Source organism: Protopterus annectens, chromosome 7.part1, assembly GCF_019279795.1.
Source record: "Protopterus annectens isolate FY-2018-M chromosome 7.part1, PAN1.0, whole genome shotgun sequence".
In the NCBI taxonomy this organism is placed as follows: Eukaryota; Metazoa; Chordata; order Ceratodontiformes; family Protopteridae; genus Protopterus; species Protopterus annectens.
Window position 1 is genome coordinate 141,335,882 of NC_056740.1, and position 16,132 is coordinate 141,352,013.

General features: G+C 37.1%; 1 protein-coding gene across 1 annotated transcript in view; it reads left to right on the top strand.

Annotated features, from left to right (window-relative positions):
• The window catches only part of XPC (XPC complex subunit, DNA damage recognition and repair factor), a 1,641,424-nt gene that overhangs the window by 828,195 nt on the left and 797,097 nt on the right, over positions 1-16,132 (top strand). Inside the window, exon 9 of the mRNA XM_044078598.1 lies at positions 1,951-2,910. Within this exon, the coding sequence (XP_043934533.1) occupies positions 1,951-2,910 (960 nt within the window). The remainder of the gene's footprint in view (positions 1-1,950; positions 2,911-16,132) is intronic.

Here is a 16,132-nt window from a genome sequence, read left to right on the forward strand (position 1 = left end):
CAACCCAAGTGTGATGACTGCAACAGTGAAACACGAAGAACATAGTACAGTTGTGTACACTTACCATAAATGAAGATGTTCAAGTGTATTCACTGTTGCAGTCCTGGTTTCCCTCCCTCCAGCCCCCTGAATTTCTCTCTTTCTACCTCTCCTCTCCATGGCCATTTCTAATGGCATTGGTATTTACTTTTCACTGGTGGTGTTCCCCACCATATACCAGCTCCCTATTTGGGGGCTCCTGACATTTGGGGCTAGAAAAACTGTTGTAATGGCGTCGGCTGCCTGTTTTATACCCCTGATGACCTAACGTCTTGGAAGAAGTGATAGCATCTGACGCAGAAATACTAAGACTCTGGTAGTCAGGCCGACTGAGGGCTACCTGCAGGCAAATAACCCAAGTGTGATGACTTCAACAGTGAATACACTCGAACAATTCACATTTATGGTAAGTGTACACAACTGTACTTTGTGTAGTGAGCACATTCATCTCCCTGCCGTACTTATTTATTGAGTTATTTGAATGATTGTTTGTTCCATGGGTAGAACCTAGGTGAGAGAGGGCCCTTCATATCTTAGATGTGCATTGACAAACCACATGTTTCCTGAAAAATATATGCTGAACAGTTAGTTATCCTTTGGCCAAAGTGATCAGTGGTCATTCCACCATCCATTGTAGACATCTGTGCCTTAGCCCTTTGGTAATCAGTGCATACATTTACCAAACAGTGTTGCAGTATTTTTCCTGTTTTGGGGTTTATTTTGGCATATTTGTATTCCAGGATTCTGCTTTCTGAGCTTTGCTTCCTTAGTCTAGAGCCTCCTTAATGGAAAATTGTTTATGTACTGCTGGGGAGTCTTCCTATCTTTTATCTACTGCAGAAAGTCCCTTGAAAAAATATATATATGTATGAGTACTTACAGTACGAGTTTGTCTTCAAGGGGGGCCTTCTGTAGTAGGTACCCTCCCTTCATTCGGTTGTTGTTTACAGGTTCCTGTAGCCAACTTGTGTGTCACGTGACTTGTTAGTATTGCACGTTTATATAGATCATTGTTTACTTTGCAACTTTCAGGCGCAGCTTGCTCATGCTGGAACTAGAGAGCTGGGTCTGTCTTATCCTCCTTTTCTGGCATTGTGACACCAATACAAATGCCACCAGAGATGAGCATGCCCCAGGCTGATGTGAAAGCTGGAAGTTTCTAGCTGTTGCTCATCACCGTGGGTATTTTTGAAGATCTTCTATGGTAAGCACTCAGATCTTGTATTTTTTTCCTGCAGCTTATATTCTTCTTCAGGAGTAATTTAAGGCTGTTTTTTTAGAAATTGAAGCATAGTTCAGTGATTTATGTAATATAGTAAGGTTCAGCAGACACAATTATATATGCCCATATTTCTAAACACAAAAATAGTGGAACATTTGATTGAAAGTTCATTTGCTTTTAACCACAAATGACTGAATCACATTTTACCGAAAACTATGTTGGCCTGTTGAAAATGATTGTTAATTTGGTTTTGGAGCATAGAAATTGTAATGTGAATTAGTGTTAATCATTATTTGTTTCTTGCTAGTGCCCACTGTCAAGTTGTACATCCATGTCTAAATGTGTTTGTGTGTGTGTGCCAGCAGTGATCCACTGAGTCAGGAGTATTCTCTTTTCTCCGCGTTTGTGCGACTGTGGAGTTAGTATATTTAAGTTGGGGGGGTGAGGGGGTCCAGGAAATGTTTGCCCCCTGCAAAAAAAGCTACTAGCGATTATAGTGTTTGTGAAATTTTCAGTGAAATGAGTTTCAGTGTTTTGTGTTTCAATGAAATGTGCTTCTTTTTTTTTTCTTTTTTTTTTTTTTTTAACAATACCTTTGTATTGCATTTTGCACATATATAACACAAGATTTGACTCATTTCTATTTGTTATGCAAGTCACTTTACTGTGTTTACTTTCTTTTCTTTTAGGATAAAAAGTCACCTGGTAGCTGTTCTAGAAAAAGCTTGGGTTCTTCTCGAAAAACTCAATCCAGTTCAAAGAGGACTGCATCTTCAAAGCTTGTGAAGAATTTAAAAGAGGAGAGAAGTCTGTCTGATGACAGTGAGGAAGATGCTGAAATGGAGGAAGAGAAGCAGCAGACCTCTATTATGAAGAAAGGTGCAACAAATAACAGCAAACCTAGGACTGCAGCCAAGAAAATAAAACTGCCATCTAGTATTGCAGTGAAGTCAGAGAGTAAAGAAGTGGGTCTAGGACCTAAAAATGACCGTAGGCGAAGTACGGCCTCCAAAGTTTGCTATAAAGAAGAAAGTGAAAATGATGACAACAGTGATTCAGATTTTGAGCTTTCAGATGCTGACGGTAGCAGTTTTTCTGATGACATGGGAAAAGCATTTGCTAGTAAGCAGCAACAAACTGGACTTCAGAAGAAAAAGATACTCAAAAAAGGCAAAAACGAAAGCAGCATTTCAGGAAAAATAGTTAGTGAGAGTTCTGTGGGTAGTAATGCTGCAGTAGAAGAGCCAAAAGAAACCTTGCCCAAAGTAAAGAAACTGTCATCCAAAAATAATAAAATTATCTCAAGTGATGAAGATGAGGATGGTAATGTACTAGGGCAAACAGAGTTTGCCAAAGGAGTTGACCACTGGCTAGAAGTTTATGTTGAACGTGAAGAGAAATGGGTATGCATTGATTGTGTGCATGGCTCTGTCAGTCAGCCTCAGCTGTGCTACAAGTATGCAACAAAGCCCATTTTCTACATTATTGGTATTGATAATGAAGGCTTTGTTAGGGACATTACACAAAGGTATGATGCAGCCTGGATGACAGTCACTAGAAAATTGCGTGTGGACCCTGCATGGTGGCAAGAGACACTGGAACCCTACAGGAGTCCTTTCAATAAAAGAGAGGAAAAGGAAGACTTACAGGTACTGTAACAATATTATGTGATTTCTCTTTATTTCCTTGATTTTTTTCCCTCAAGTGGTCATCTTTCTGGCTTATCACCAATCCTGTTGTGCTAGAATAAAGCAGGGAATCCTATCCTTTTCCATTGAGAGTCATAGTCCTGAGTTTTGGCTAGGCTGCATTGCATAACAGAAAGCTGAAAGGAAGTTGCCATAGAATTTTATTTTTGGACCTTAGGCTAAGGCACCCTGACTGTTTTTGAGCTTCTTCTGCACATGACTTCCATTTTTGTTTACTTGAATATCAACACTATAGTTAAGCTTCCAGCTGCTACCACAAAGAGTTGATTAGAATGTCAGAGTCTTCCTTGTGAAAGTGTGAAAGAAATCCTTGTTGTATAATCACACAACTTGTTAGACATATTGCAGCTTTAATTAAAAAAAAAAGATAACACAATTTATTAAAGATATCTAAGCTTATCAGATAATCACTAAAACATATATTTGATGTGTACAGTTGTATCTGATATTAAAAAGGGTTTATTAAAGTCCCTCATTTTGGGTGAGACAGGGAAGAATACTATTTTAGATCTGCTACCCCCCACCTAGTAATTGTCTGTAGTGCCTGTAGAATTCCATGGACTGCAGTTTTTAATCTAGTTGTTAACTGGGTTGCAGTGCTTGGAATGTTGAAGTAATAATAGTGAATATGAGGGAATGAGTATTGTGTTCACGATGAAGTGTTGCAGAGTTCTACCTAACGTGAGGTACAGAGACCTTGTGACCTTGGGCACACACACACACACACACACACACACACACACACACGCTTATGTAATTAGCAGGGGTGTGGGGATATATGATTTAATCAGAACTGCAGTATCTGAGAATATTTCTTCCTACTCTGAGGTAAGTTTACCTTACAGTAGTATATAGCTAGCAAGGATGTATGTGGTGCACACCATTCTTTATAGAAATGCTTTAATTTTGTAACCGTAAGCTTTGGAAATTTACAGTGTTGAGAATTGCTGTTGTGGTCCTCAGTAATTTGATAGAACACCCAGTAGGTGAGAGCTGATGAGCGGCCTCCTACCTTGGGGGCACCAAGTGCATGAGTGGCCTCCATTAATATTTCAGTCAGGCTTTGTTAATCTGATTAATAGGAACACATCACCTTCCCAGTAATAAACCCAGAAACAAAGAAAACCAAATAATGTTACTACCACTTTATTTATCAATCTTACAAGTATGTATTTCGGCACACATCACACCAAATACCCAGTAAAAAAACTTATAACACCACTGCAACAACCTGAAAAGCAGCTGTCAGCACTATACTGGACAAAACTGCAGAAGCTTTTAGAGTAACAAGCTGTGGTTGACGCAGTGAAGGAAGTTGGGAATGGAACTGTTGCTGTATCATATGTAAAACCAGCACATCCTTACTCCCATACATATCTGGAAAAAAGGTCTGCATGACTAACTGAGTACCACAGAGATTATTACAGATGTGAAGGTATTTTACAGTACTAGCATTACACCCTTCAACCTATGACTGTACAGGTGTTCTCTAGCTCCCCCAACTTGTTTACATCTCCTCCAGTATCACAGAAATATAACATAAGGACCAGCTCCTACTCTAATGCCATGTGTACAACATTACCTTACTCAACTATACATCCATTTGGAATGTACTGTATTTGAACAATAATGGTTTGATGATTCCCATTCCAGTTAGTACTGGCTTGATAGATAACTATGCTCCCTTATTAATCACAACAGTGGCTGTAGTTCCAAATTGTAACCAGGGATCCAGGAAAGCATTTACTAGTAAGCTGTGTCTAGAGAAAATGATTAACTTGTATAATATCCTTTAAATAACTAGTGGGCCTTTATTGTTATAGAAAGAGCCGAGTTTTGGGATTTGTTTTGCATCATCATCTTTTTTTTGTTGTTGTTTTTAACATGTTGCTTTTCACTAATCACCCTCTGTACCCCTTCTTTACTTCTGAAGCGCTGGACAGGTCCTGTACTTACAAACCCGTATGTCATGAACACAACCCTGGCATCTTCAGCAAAGAAAGAAGTAGGCAAAAAATGTCTTGGCCAGTTGATCAGAGTTGTAAAAGAGCTTAGCAAAACATTTACAGTTAAATTACATAGCTGTGTAGAGGTAAAAGCTCAGTGAAAGGCTTGCGTTATAAATTTTGTTGACCATAATTGATGTTCAAGGATTATGAGATAACAGATTGAAATGCATGAAACCTTAGTAGATTAAACAGATCTTATAATATTGCATGAACATTCATTTTTATTGCCTTCCGTACTGCCATGTCATCCTGTTTGAGCCAGTTTTATGCATCCCACACGTAGGCTCCCAGAGCATAGGCCTGAAAGTATGGTGAGGTAGCCCATGCCAGTTTACTATGACATGCATTGTGGTTAAGGCTAGTCAAGGTAAAAATGAATTTTTAATGATAATAAGAATGCATTTTAGAATTTCCTTATATGGTAATTTTCCTGTTGGGAAAGGTTCACAGGAAGTCATGTGATGATTGTGGAAGTATTTAATGTGAATGAACTTCCAGCAATGTTTTTTGCCTTGAAAAAGCTCGCAAGTGGTCGAGTGAAAGCGCTTGGAAGATATTGTGGATTTTTACTTTGCCTAGTTATATTAAAGGAGCTCATTGGAGATCTAGCAGCTGTTTGATTTCTTCATCTGCTTATTTTGAAAGCCTTTGTTTACGTGATTCCGGGTCCTGTGGTGCCAAGTGGTTTTCATTCTTGGTTTGATTTTGCTTCTAGTTTTGGTGCTAGTCAAGGTAAGTTATCCATGGCTAAGTTGATGGAATAGCGAGCAGAGAAAGGAACGGTGTTGTTTGAACTGTGTAATGTAATTGAAGAAGAACTATCTTTTATCCAGTTGTTTGCTTGAAATGTTAAAAGTTAGTAATTCTGTTATCTCTCAAGGGCACTGATTTTAGCAAGGACAATAATCTCAGATTTCTTCAGTTCTTTGATGAGGTACAAATGACCTCTTAAGTTTCATAATGAGGAGCTGCTGCAAAGTTTGCAAAGATTCAAAATGAATGGAAATTTGCCAGTGCCATGGCACAGAGGAATAAAGCCCTTTCAGGCATCTGAGACGTTGACTGGGCAGGATGAATGGAAGGACATACGAAGTGATTACATTTCCCTTACAGAGGCCGTGAAAACAATAGCAAAGTGCTTCCTGGGGGTGGGCAGGATGGAGAAGATTGGTGCAATTTGCACATTTAATTTCCCACCCACTGGGTGTTACCATGGCACTCACAGAGGTAGGTGGAAAAGTAGAAGAACACACCCAACAGTAGTATGATGGGGATCTAAGATGGCTTGATCTCCTCATCAGCCCTGACCTTATTCAGAGTACGTCTGGCATATGCCAGAAGGGGTAAGTAGATCCAGCAATCGAGAAGAGACACTGGGGATCCCAGATGGTTAGCAGAGGGAGACAAAAAGCTTAAAAAAATAATGGAAATTCACTCAGCTGTATTTGCATATACCTTTATAGCCTGACAATCTTACCAAACCTAGTGACAAGAACTTGCATGCATCCCTTACTCTTTGTCTCTCTCTTTCTCTCTCACTGGAAAAGGGAAATTAATAAATCCATAATTAGTGTCAGCTACCCCTACACTCTGCAGTTGTGATTGTGTGAGGGCATGGACTGTGGGTTCTGTGCATAGAGCTAAAAAAAAAAAAGAACTCTTGAACTACTTTCTTGAGTAATGCCGCTTTATGAAAAAAAAAAAAACTTTTATTAAATTATCGCTTAACATATGTGCAGATACATTAATAGGAAACAAACCATATTGACATTTTTTTTCATTTACATACATATGCTTTCTTTTTTTATAACACCTGTAATTCAATCCAGCATTACATAAATTACCCAATCCCTGCTTTCCCTTGAACCTCATCTCTCCACCTGAACATTATTCTGCATGCATTGTTCCCAAACTCCATTTATTTCTGTGTAATGTACTCCTTCCCTTTTTTAAAGATCCAGCTTCTAATTCCCTTATCTCTTTAACAATGTGCAATACTTCAAGTACCGTTAGTTTACATTCTTTCCATTTTCTAGTGACTGCTTTTTTGACAGCCAATAGAATTAAACTTAATAAGGCCTTACTATGTTTAGGCTATTCAGATCCTTTGTTCCAGCTCAAAAGAATAATTTCCTTAATTATAGCCATTTGTTCCCCCAGTATTCCTGATAGAGTAGTCTTTAGGGAATTTTTAAAATTTGACAACTCTTTACACTCTCAACCCCCCCCCCCAAAAAAAAAAAAAAAAAACGGTTACCTCTTTCTTCCCCTTTACACTTTCAATATTTGCTGTCTACCTGCGGAAGAATTATTTGAAGTCTACTTGTGGTATAAAAATACCTATGCAAATACTTCCAAACAGAAATTGTAAACATTCAGAACTTTGTTGCATACTTGGGAGTCATAGATATGTCCTCCTCTTTTTCCCTTGTAAATTTTCCAGTCTCTCATACCAATCCTTTCTAACCTTTTCTGATTGATTCTTGTAATTATCATGGAGTGTTTATATGCCCTACTAATTATCCCTTTTTAACAGCAACGTTTGTTATAGATTTGACTAAAAACTCTACCAAAGCAGCTGTTTCACTTAGGACTCCCCTGTCCTTTTCTCTATGCCAATACTCTGATATCAGTCCCAGGTAGGGAAGGCAGCCTCTAACCTTCAGTCCAAACATCATCTTAGTGTCATCCCACTATATTACCTTTTTCTCTGTAGTCCCAATACCTTGGTTCCTTTGCTGGTTTTCCTCAGTTAATTCTAGATCCTCTATATGCTTATTTTCTGTACCCCCTACTTGCAGCCATCCCTATTGACAAAACCTCCTTTTTGTATTCCTTTATTAGCTTAGTTGTTAGAGTACTTTTTGCAACTTTATGAATATAATATTCTGTATGGTTCTGTTATTCTCCGTAAGGATTTGCATCCAAAATCCCATGCTGTCCATATTGCTTGAACTCACCTTGCTTAATCATCATCCCTTTCAACTTTAAATTATAATGTCTACTTGTGTTATGTATAAGAAACTTAACTGTATAGCTCTAAAATATAGGTTCATAGATTAGTACTAGGCTAACTGCCCTTGTGGGCCATTTTAAGCCTAGCCAATTAGCACATGTAAGAATCAAACCCTGTACCTTGTGTCTGTAAGGTAAATACCTTAACCATTACACCAACCTCCCACCCAAATATCCCTTCAAATCAGGTAATCCTAAACCACTGTTTTATTGGGAGGATCAACTCTCTATTAATTGTTGTCCACAATTTCTGTTTTTGATGAAAATATATACATGACTGTATATAAAACTAAAGGGACTGAAAACATCACTACTTGTATCCTACTGTATCATACTATTTCCATAAACAACACCTTCCAGTTTCTCAATTTGGGTATTATATTTTGTGTAGTCTCTTCCCACACATCCTTAGCTGACATATTCCTAATTACTTCATGTGTTGTGTCCCCATAAAGTTATTATTGAACCAATTTGTATGTGGTATATAATTTACACTTATAACCATCTGTTTTATCTTCATTAATTTTTTATCCAGACAAGACGTGAAACTGTCTCAAAATGTTCCACAATATCAAAATGTCCTTTTCTATACTTATCAAGTAAAAAAATATCATCTGCAAAAAAGCCAACTTTTCATGATTACCATTTTCAATTGAGTCCTTGTATTTCTGAGTCACTTATTTTCATTGCCAATGGCTGTAAATATAAAGCAAATAAGGGGGGAAGAGGCACCCCTGTTTTGTTCCTCTGTTTATACACAACTTATCAGAGAGCAACCTTCCTACATTAAATCTTGCCTCTGGTCCTTCACATATCCTCCCGCATAACCTTATATTGTATCAGGAAATGCAAATGCATCTATTGCACTGCTTGTATAATCCCAACTCTTTACATCCGAGTGACGCCTCCAGGTGCATCTACAGTTAACTCCTACTGACACCTATAGGCATCAAATACTGCATGTTCATATTTGCATAAATAATTCCAAAACCATGCTATGTAAAAGGTTTTAAAAAAATTCATCTTAAAGTTTACATAATGGCAAACTTAACTGCGTTAATATTTGACCTGTGTCTAATGCAGGTAAATAGATAATAACTGTTGTTTTTATTATATTATTTTACATTGATATACTTTTCACATTTTTCTAAATATTTCAACAACCAAGTAACACAGACAGAACTCCTTGGCATCATATGAAATCTCTCAGCTAGATGAATAAAATGCTGCTGACAGTATGTGTGTAACTTGAGTGGTTGCTGAGCTATTGTAAGCTGTTTACAAAATATTACAAATGTAATAGTTACTATGATTACTGTGACATGTAAAAGTCAGTTTAAGACTTAAAACCTAAAGAATACTACCACTATAAAAATAGTTTGTGCTGAAAAGTTTGCCATTTATACTTCTTTAGTAACCGCTATGGTTTCAGAGATGAGAAACATTTATTTGAAATGTGAGGACATAATTTGATTCTGTCAAAAGGCTTAGGCTCCGTCCATTGGAAGTTGCAGTGCAAATTTCCTGAGCTCCATTGGAGTGAATGAGTTAAGACTGTTGAATGCTTTCTCTGCATCAAGACCAACCAACAGCAGCTGTATTTTTTATATTCTGCTTCCTTGTAGATCATCATTATTCAGTTAATGTCAAATATTTGCCTTCCTTCCACAAAACCATACTGATCCATATCTTTCAATATTGCTAGCACCTCTGCCATTCTCTTAGCTAGTTTAGACAAAAACTGTTTATAATCATGATTTAAAATTGAAATGGGTCTATATGAAGATGGGTCTAATGCATCTTTACTCTTTTGGGCAATACAGCCACTACAACTTTCTTTCAAAATACTGATGCTTCATCTACTTTTAAAGTACTAGTAATGTCTTTCAGCTTCTCCTGGTTAGGGTTTGCCACAGCGGAACTCCGGTCCACTAATGATTGGCAGTGCATTTTTACGGTGCCAAGTTGCCAGCCCGATGCCCAACCTTCAAAGAAGGCACACCCATTCATGCACACACCTACCTGCTTGTCTTTATGCATCATTCGACCACAGGGAGGACATGCAGACTCCACACAGAAGGCGCTCCAGCCGAGAATCTAACGGGCGAACCTCTTGCTGTGAGGCGACAACACTAACCGCTGCACCACTGCGGCCTCTACTTTTAAAGTACTATTTAAAGTACTATTAAACAAAATCTTCCAGGTCTTTATCATTTTCTTCCCTCATAACTTCTAAATTTCCACAGGAATACCATCTGTTACTGGAGACCTCCATGAATATCGATTATACATTGCCATGTTTCATCTAATCACCTCATATCTTAACTATTAGTTATTGAGCCTTGTTTTCCTCTAACCTTGGTATAATTAAGTTTTCCATAAATATTTCTGTTTGTTTCCTCAATCCTCTACTTTATATACATTTTCATAAAATTTCTCAAATATCTTGAAAACCTCAGTAAGATCTCTGGTTATTTTTCTTATTATAGGCTCCTTAACATTTAATACTTTCTGTTCCCTAAGTCATTGTGGTGAAATGTTTGTGCTGTGGAATTGTTATTTCAAAATAGTTGCTTAGCGGCAATCTTTCTAAACTTGTGCATATTATCCAAATATTCCCTTATTTTCACTTTAGTATTCTGCAGTTGCACCTTTTCTTAATCTGTGAGACTCCCTTTGTTCTGCAATGTTTTAACATATGTCAACCTCGCCAAATAATTCATATTACTTCTTAACCATATATATTTCTCTTTTATTTCTACCTTGTTTTTAAACTCCATTTTCATTTTATCCCACTCACTAGCTATCCATTCTGAAAAAATTTCTGTCTTCCCTAAAATCTCTTGAACAATTTCTGCCACCCATTGCATTAATTTTTGTCTTTTTAACGGCTAGGTAGGAAGCCCTTGTTTCCCATTTTCACTTCATAACCCTGCATTTTTATCTTAGTTTTATCAGTGCATGAGCTGAAAAAAATATATTGTGCATGTATCAAAGCTTTCAATAAATGTGCATGCTTCTGTGAAATATGTCTATCCAGTCTAGCCCAGTTATTATGTCTTATGAAGTAATATGCAAATTCTGTCTGAGTTCCCATTACTGGATTCACATGTTCCTTAACCAAATATTTCCTTAAATTCCTTCAGAAATCTAGCCTCTTTTGTTATATTTCCCTTCTGGGTCCTCCAATATATCCTGACTATTGGAGATCAAGTTTTAGTCCCACTTATTAATAATATTCTCTGCTAAAGCTGATTATTTCTCCCTTAATGTTCTCAAGCTCCATAATAGCAGTTTTGTGGGGAATATGAATTTGTGCCAATGTAATCCTCTTCCCTTGACAGTATCCCCTTACTACCACAAAGCAACCATCATTGTATTTTTCCCTCTTCTGTCACCATTTGAGCCCCTCTAGTAATTATTACTCCCCCTTTCCTCTGTTAGCAATACTCCTGCTGAATCTCCATCCTGAAATTTTTTTTTGTCAAACTCACATGCTCATTTCTTTCCAAATGTGTCTCCTGCAACATTGCTGGTTATTCAGTGTATTTCTTAATATAATTCAATACTCTCTCGTTTATTTTCTATACCTGTAAGGCCATTTACATTCCAAGATAAAATGGATAGAGTAGCCATTACGATAAAAAGCAATTGTTCCCACATATTTTACATGACAGTTTTTTAAATGTATATTTCCAACTTTTGTCTTACATGCACACACTAATGTTTAGCAGGCTGATCTTTTAAGCAGTTGTTTTTTCTTATCTCCATTTCAACTTGTATATTATTTTTCAAGACTTCTTGCTATAATGAAAACCCTTAAACAAAAATCCCAAATACATTTTAAGAATGCTGCATACCATGTTAACGTAAAACAAACGGTGTACATTTTCAGTAAATGAAGTTTAACCTTTCAGATAGCAACAATTGTCCCAAACTGACAGCTGCACCTACAGGCATTAACTAATCTAAAGTTAAAGCTACCCATGCTAAAGTGCATAATACAACCTGTGTTCCCACTTGTTGCTGTCTCTTCTTTTCTTAGTTATATTCCCTTCCCAGATGCGAAAAACAGCTTGCATGCTTTCAGAAAGTATTATAAAAGTGCAGCGGTTACTATTAAATAAACCTAAATGTTCTGTTAAATCCCTTTCAAAATTTTGTTTTGTTTTTCAACCCTATCTGCTTATTAAAAAAACTTGTTTATAGCTTAAGCCAGGGACATTTATCAAGACCAGGGGGCTCAAACTAAAAAAAAAAAGAAATAAAATAAAATGAACACACATACAGGCTGTGTGAGAACTAACTCATGCAGCTGAGAGCAGCAGTCTCCAAAACAAAATGAATGGTAGTCTATGCAGCCAGTAATGTGGTGTAGTAGTTTCACTGTTGCAGAAGTATTCCAGTTTGAGAGCTGCTTGAGGTATGAGGGCCATGAGTCTGTGATCCTTGATCTAGCCATCCACCCTTGTAAAAACAAAGGAAACTGTAGTAATTTTTCATAGATATAATCAGTACACTTTGACCACAATCCCCAGCAGCCCAAGATTACAACATTATATTAACTTACACTTCATTATTTTATTATAGTGTAAAGCCTATATTTCTTCCAACTAAGAAAAAGTACTTGTTTACTTTAATATCTTTAACATGCACAGCATTCATTGATAAGACTCCCCCTCATTTAAAAAGTCCTTCCTTGATTGTATATAATACAAAACTGCTTTATGATATAACATCCAGTTTGTATCCTGAAATATTAATACAAATACTACTAAGAAAAACATTGTTTTACTTGGTTCTTTTTTTCATTTAGTGTCCATTCTGATTCTGATGAAGTCTCCAATTGGAGACAAAAGCGCTCAATCCATGATTTTTATGTGTCAAGTTTAGTGGTTTGTACTACTCTGTGGATATATTTTAATAAAACTTTTGGGTGAATCAACGGCAGTATCGTGTGAATTACTGAAGATCTCCTTTATTGTTTCCCGGATCGCACTTTTTGGATTTTTGTGGTGGAATTTGGTTACCAGTGATAAAGTGGGGTTTGTGATTTACAGTCCACCCACATGTTTAACAAAGCCAAGAAAATTCCATTCTTTCTCAGCCACTTCCTCCTGCAAAGACGTTTCGCAATTGTGATTGATGTTTTATAGTCTTCCATTTATTTATTAATTTCAGTTTTTCTGGTCTTCTTCTTGATCATCTCCAGCTCCCAGCATCAGACTCTGGTTCAAGTCCAAGGTATTCCTGATTCTTATAGTCAACTCTTGTATTTGTTTCCGTCTATCAAACATTTTCCTTTGGAACAATGGAAAATGTTTCATTGGCAAAGTCTCTCTATGAGCTTTATTGTCAGAAGAATGAGGGGCAGGGTCCCCTGCTGCTTGATGGCTCACTTTTTTGTACAAACTTTATTTCCTTCTTCTCCTGTCCTGCATACAAAAATGTCTTTGATCCTCCAAGAAGAATAGTCTGAAGACAGATTTATACAGCAGTTTGAATCTCACACCTGCCTCTTGACATTGATATTGGGATAAATTTGCTTCTCTTCTACCCGGTGAGTAATCATTTTCCACAAACACTCTGCTCTCTCTACAATTTTTTGTGATTTTCCCTTCTGTCCCTCTTTTGTCAAGATTAATCATTTCTGCTTGTATGATTGCATCTTTACTAATTTCGGTCTTGGCTGCTTTCTCACTGCCAGGTTTGGATCATCCAGTCAGGGAACCCTTTCGGTTAACAAATCCTACTGTGGAACACCAGTCCAGTTGCTTATTTGTGCTTTCATTAATTTAATACAGTCTGTTCCTTCCAGTTTCTCTGGTGCAGCAGAAAATCTCAGGTTTTCTCTGTGTGCTCTGTCTTCTAACTCTATTATTTTTGAAACTGCTCTTCTTGAGAAGCCTCATACTCAGTCAGCCTTCTTTTTTTCGTTTCCACCTCTGATTTTTGCAGTTTTATTAGTTCATCTGAATAGCTAGTTAAATAGTTGTCTTTTTTTCCAGCCTTTAAATGAATTCCTTCAGTGTTTCATTTATTTTAATCACCTGTAATACGTTTGATTTATTTTTTCTCTAAATTAGTGGAAGCCTTTGCTTGTACCAAAGCTGAAATTTGAACTGCTTTTTGCTGAATATCTGTAGGATTCTTCCCAGCCAGTGTTTTCTCTTCACCTTTTCTGGTTAATTTTCTTTCAGGTTCTAGATTTTTTTTTCTTTGCAGGCATTCAACCAGTAACTGAATTTTACCCAAACTGACAATTTTACTGGCCCTTTTTTCTCTGTTTATGCTAAACTGACAATTTTACTGGCCATTTTTTCTCTGTTTATGCTTTCACACTAGCAGAGCAGACACTAAGTGTTTGATAAGTGTGCAACATTGTTGGAAGTCCCAGAAGAATGCCTCCTGCCAGGAAATAAGGGTCTCCCTGGGCCTCCAGTCTTAGAAGAAGGTTACATCTAAGGTAATAAATATAGGGGAAAGTGAAATCTAGCTAAAATCCTGTTACCACTGGTCTTTTTGCAAGCTTTTTCTCAGCATTAAAGCCAAGACTAGGTTGGCTTGTGGATTAGCAACTCTGGCTTTTCTTGCATTAATTTGAAATTTTTAAGTTAGTCTATTAGGTATACACTTGCAGTTATCTTCTAACAGTCCATGAACCCTAGGTGCTAAAGTAAAAGTTGAGACATTATACCCTGTATTTAGGACTGATACTGATTTTTAAGCTGTGGCTATGGTCTTGCTTTAATCTTAGTCTTTTATTTTTTTATTATTATGTTCATTGAATGGGTAAGTAGGCTGGTCTTAACACCCTCTTCATCTGTGACTTGTACAGAAGCACAGCAAATTATAGAGTCAATATGATTTACAATACAAACAATGTATAGTATGTATATGACTAGCTACAGTTTACAGTATGACAGTAAATTTCAAAGTTCAACATTACAGTACTACACGTTACATAACTTCCAATTTATTGGAATGCAGACTTGAACTTGCAGAGGTGGAAAGTACTGTTTTGTCTCACTTGTAGGAAAAGAGAACTACAAATACAATGCTAAATGAGAAATGATGAGAAGTGAGGTATCGGTTGTTTTAAGTGAGTAGGAAGAGAAAGACAAGAGAGTTGAGAGAAAGAAAAGTAGAAAAACCTGTGAGTGCAATGATTTTGTCCGTACTTATTTACAAAATGTAATTTGTATATCAAGATATTGGCCAGTTAGACAAGTTTTTAGTGGGAGGTTTCAGAAGGAGGGAGCAGAACGCTTAGCCTTAGTCTAAGAAACAGGAGTATTTATAAGAGTCCTTTTAGTATTTGTAAAATTTTGTTCAGAATGGTTTATAACCTGGAAGTTGTCCAATTTCCTGAAAGATCTTGTTCCAATTGCTGGAAACAATGTTTTGCTAAAGCTCCTTTTACTAACTGTAAGATTAAATGGAGGCTTAACTAGAGTTACAGCACTTCTTCCTTGCCTTCCTAGGGCTTATTGAGAGTGCTTCTCATGTAGTTTAGCTCCCAGGAAAACCTGTAGCATTCATGAAGGATTTTAAAGGTCTGGCATGACATGAAATGTATGAATCTAGCTGGGATGTGGAGGTAGTTTGCTTTCTGTAGTGAGACACGGTGATCATTACGAATAGCAGGTTAATAAGTCTGAGTTGATGAGATGGGTGTTCCGGACAGAGTAGTGTAAGTATGGGATGGCCACATTCGAGTACTGTAATGAGTACATTCTGTGCCGTGACGCTTGTCTTCACTGGTGAAATTGTTAGGGACAGAGTAGGTAACTCTTAAGTTGTGCAACTACTTTTTTTAACTCTTAAGTTGTGTAACTGCTTTCTTAACAGTGTTGTTAGTATTACTTTTGTGAGAGTGGATAGGATCTGGTATTAAGCTCAAGGTAAATTTATTCATGTACTGATTTCAAGGTGATGACATAAGGGAGACAGTTTTTAGTGGGCTCAAGTATATGAATGTATTTCCTGAGGCAGTAAGTCGTGATGACAGTTTTATTGTCTTTAATTGTTACAGTGTTCTCAGTTAGCCAGAGTAATGGACTGGTAAAGTATTTTTTGCAGAGATCTTTTGAGCTCACAGGGATTGGTTCCACCTTTGTGAAGTGTGATATAATCAG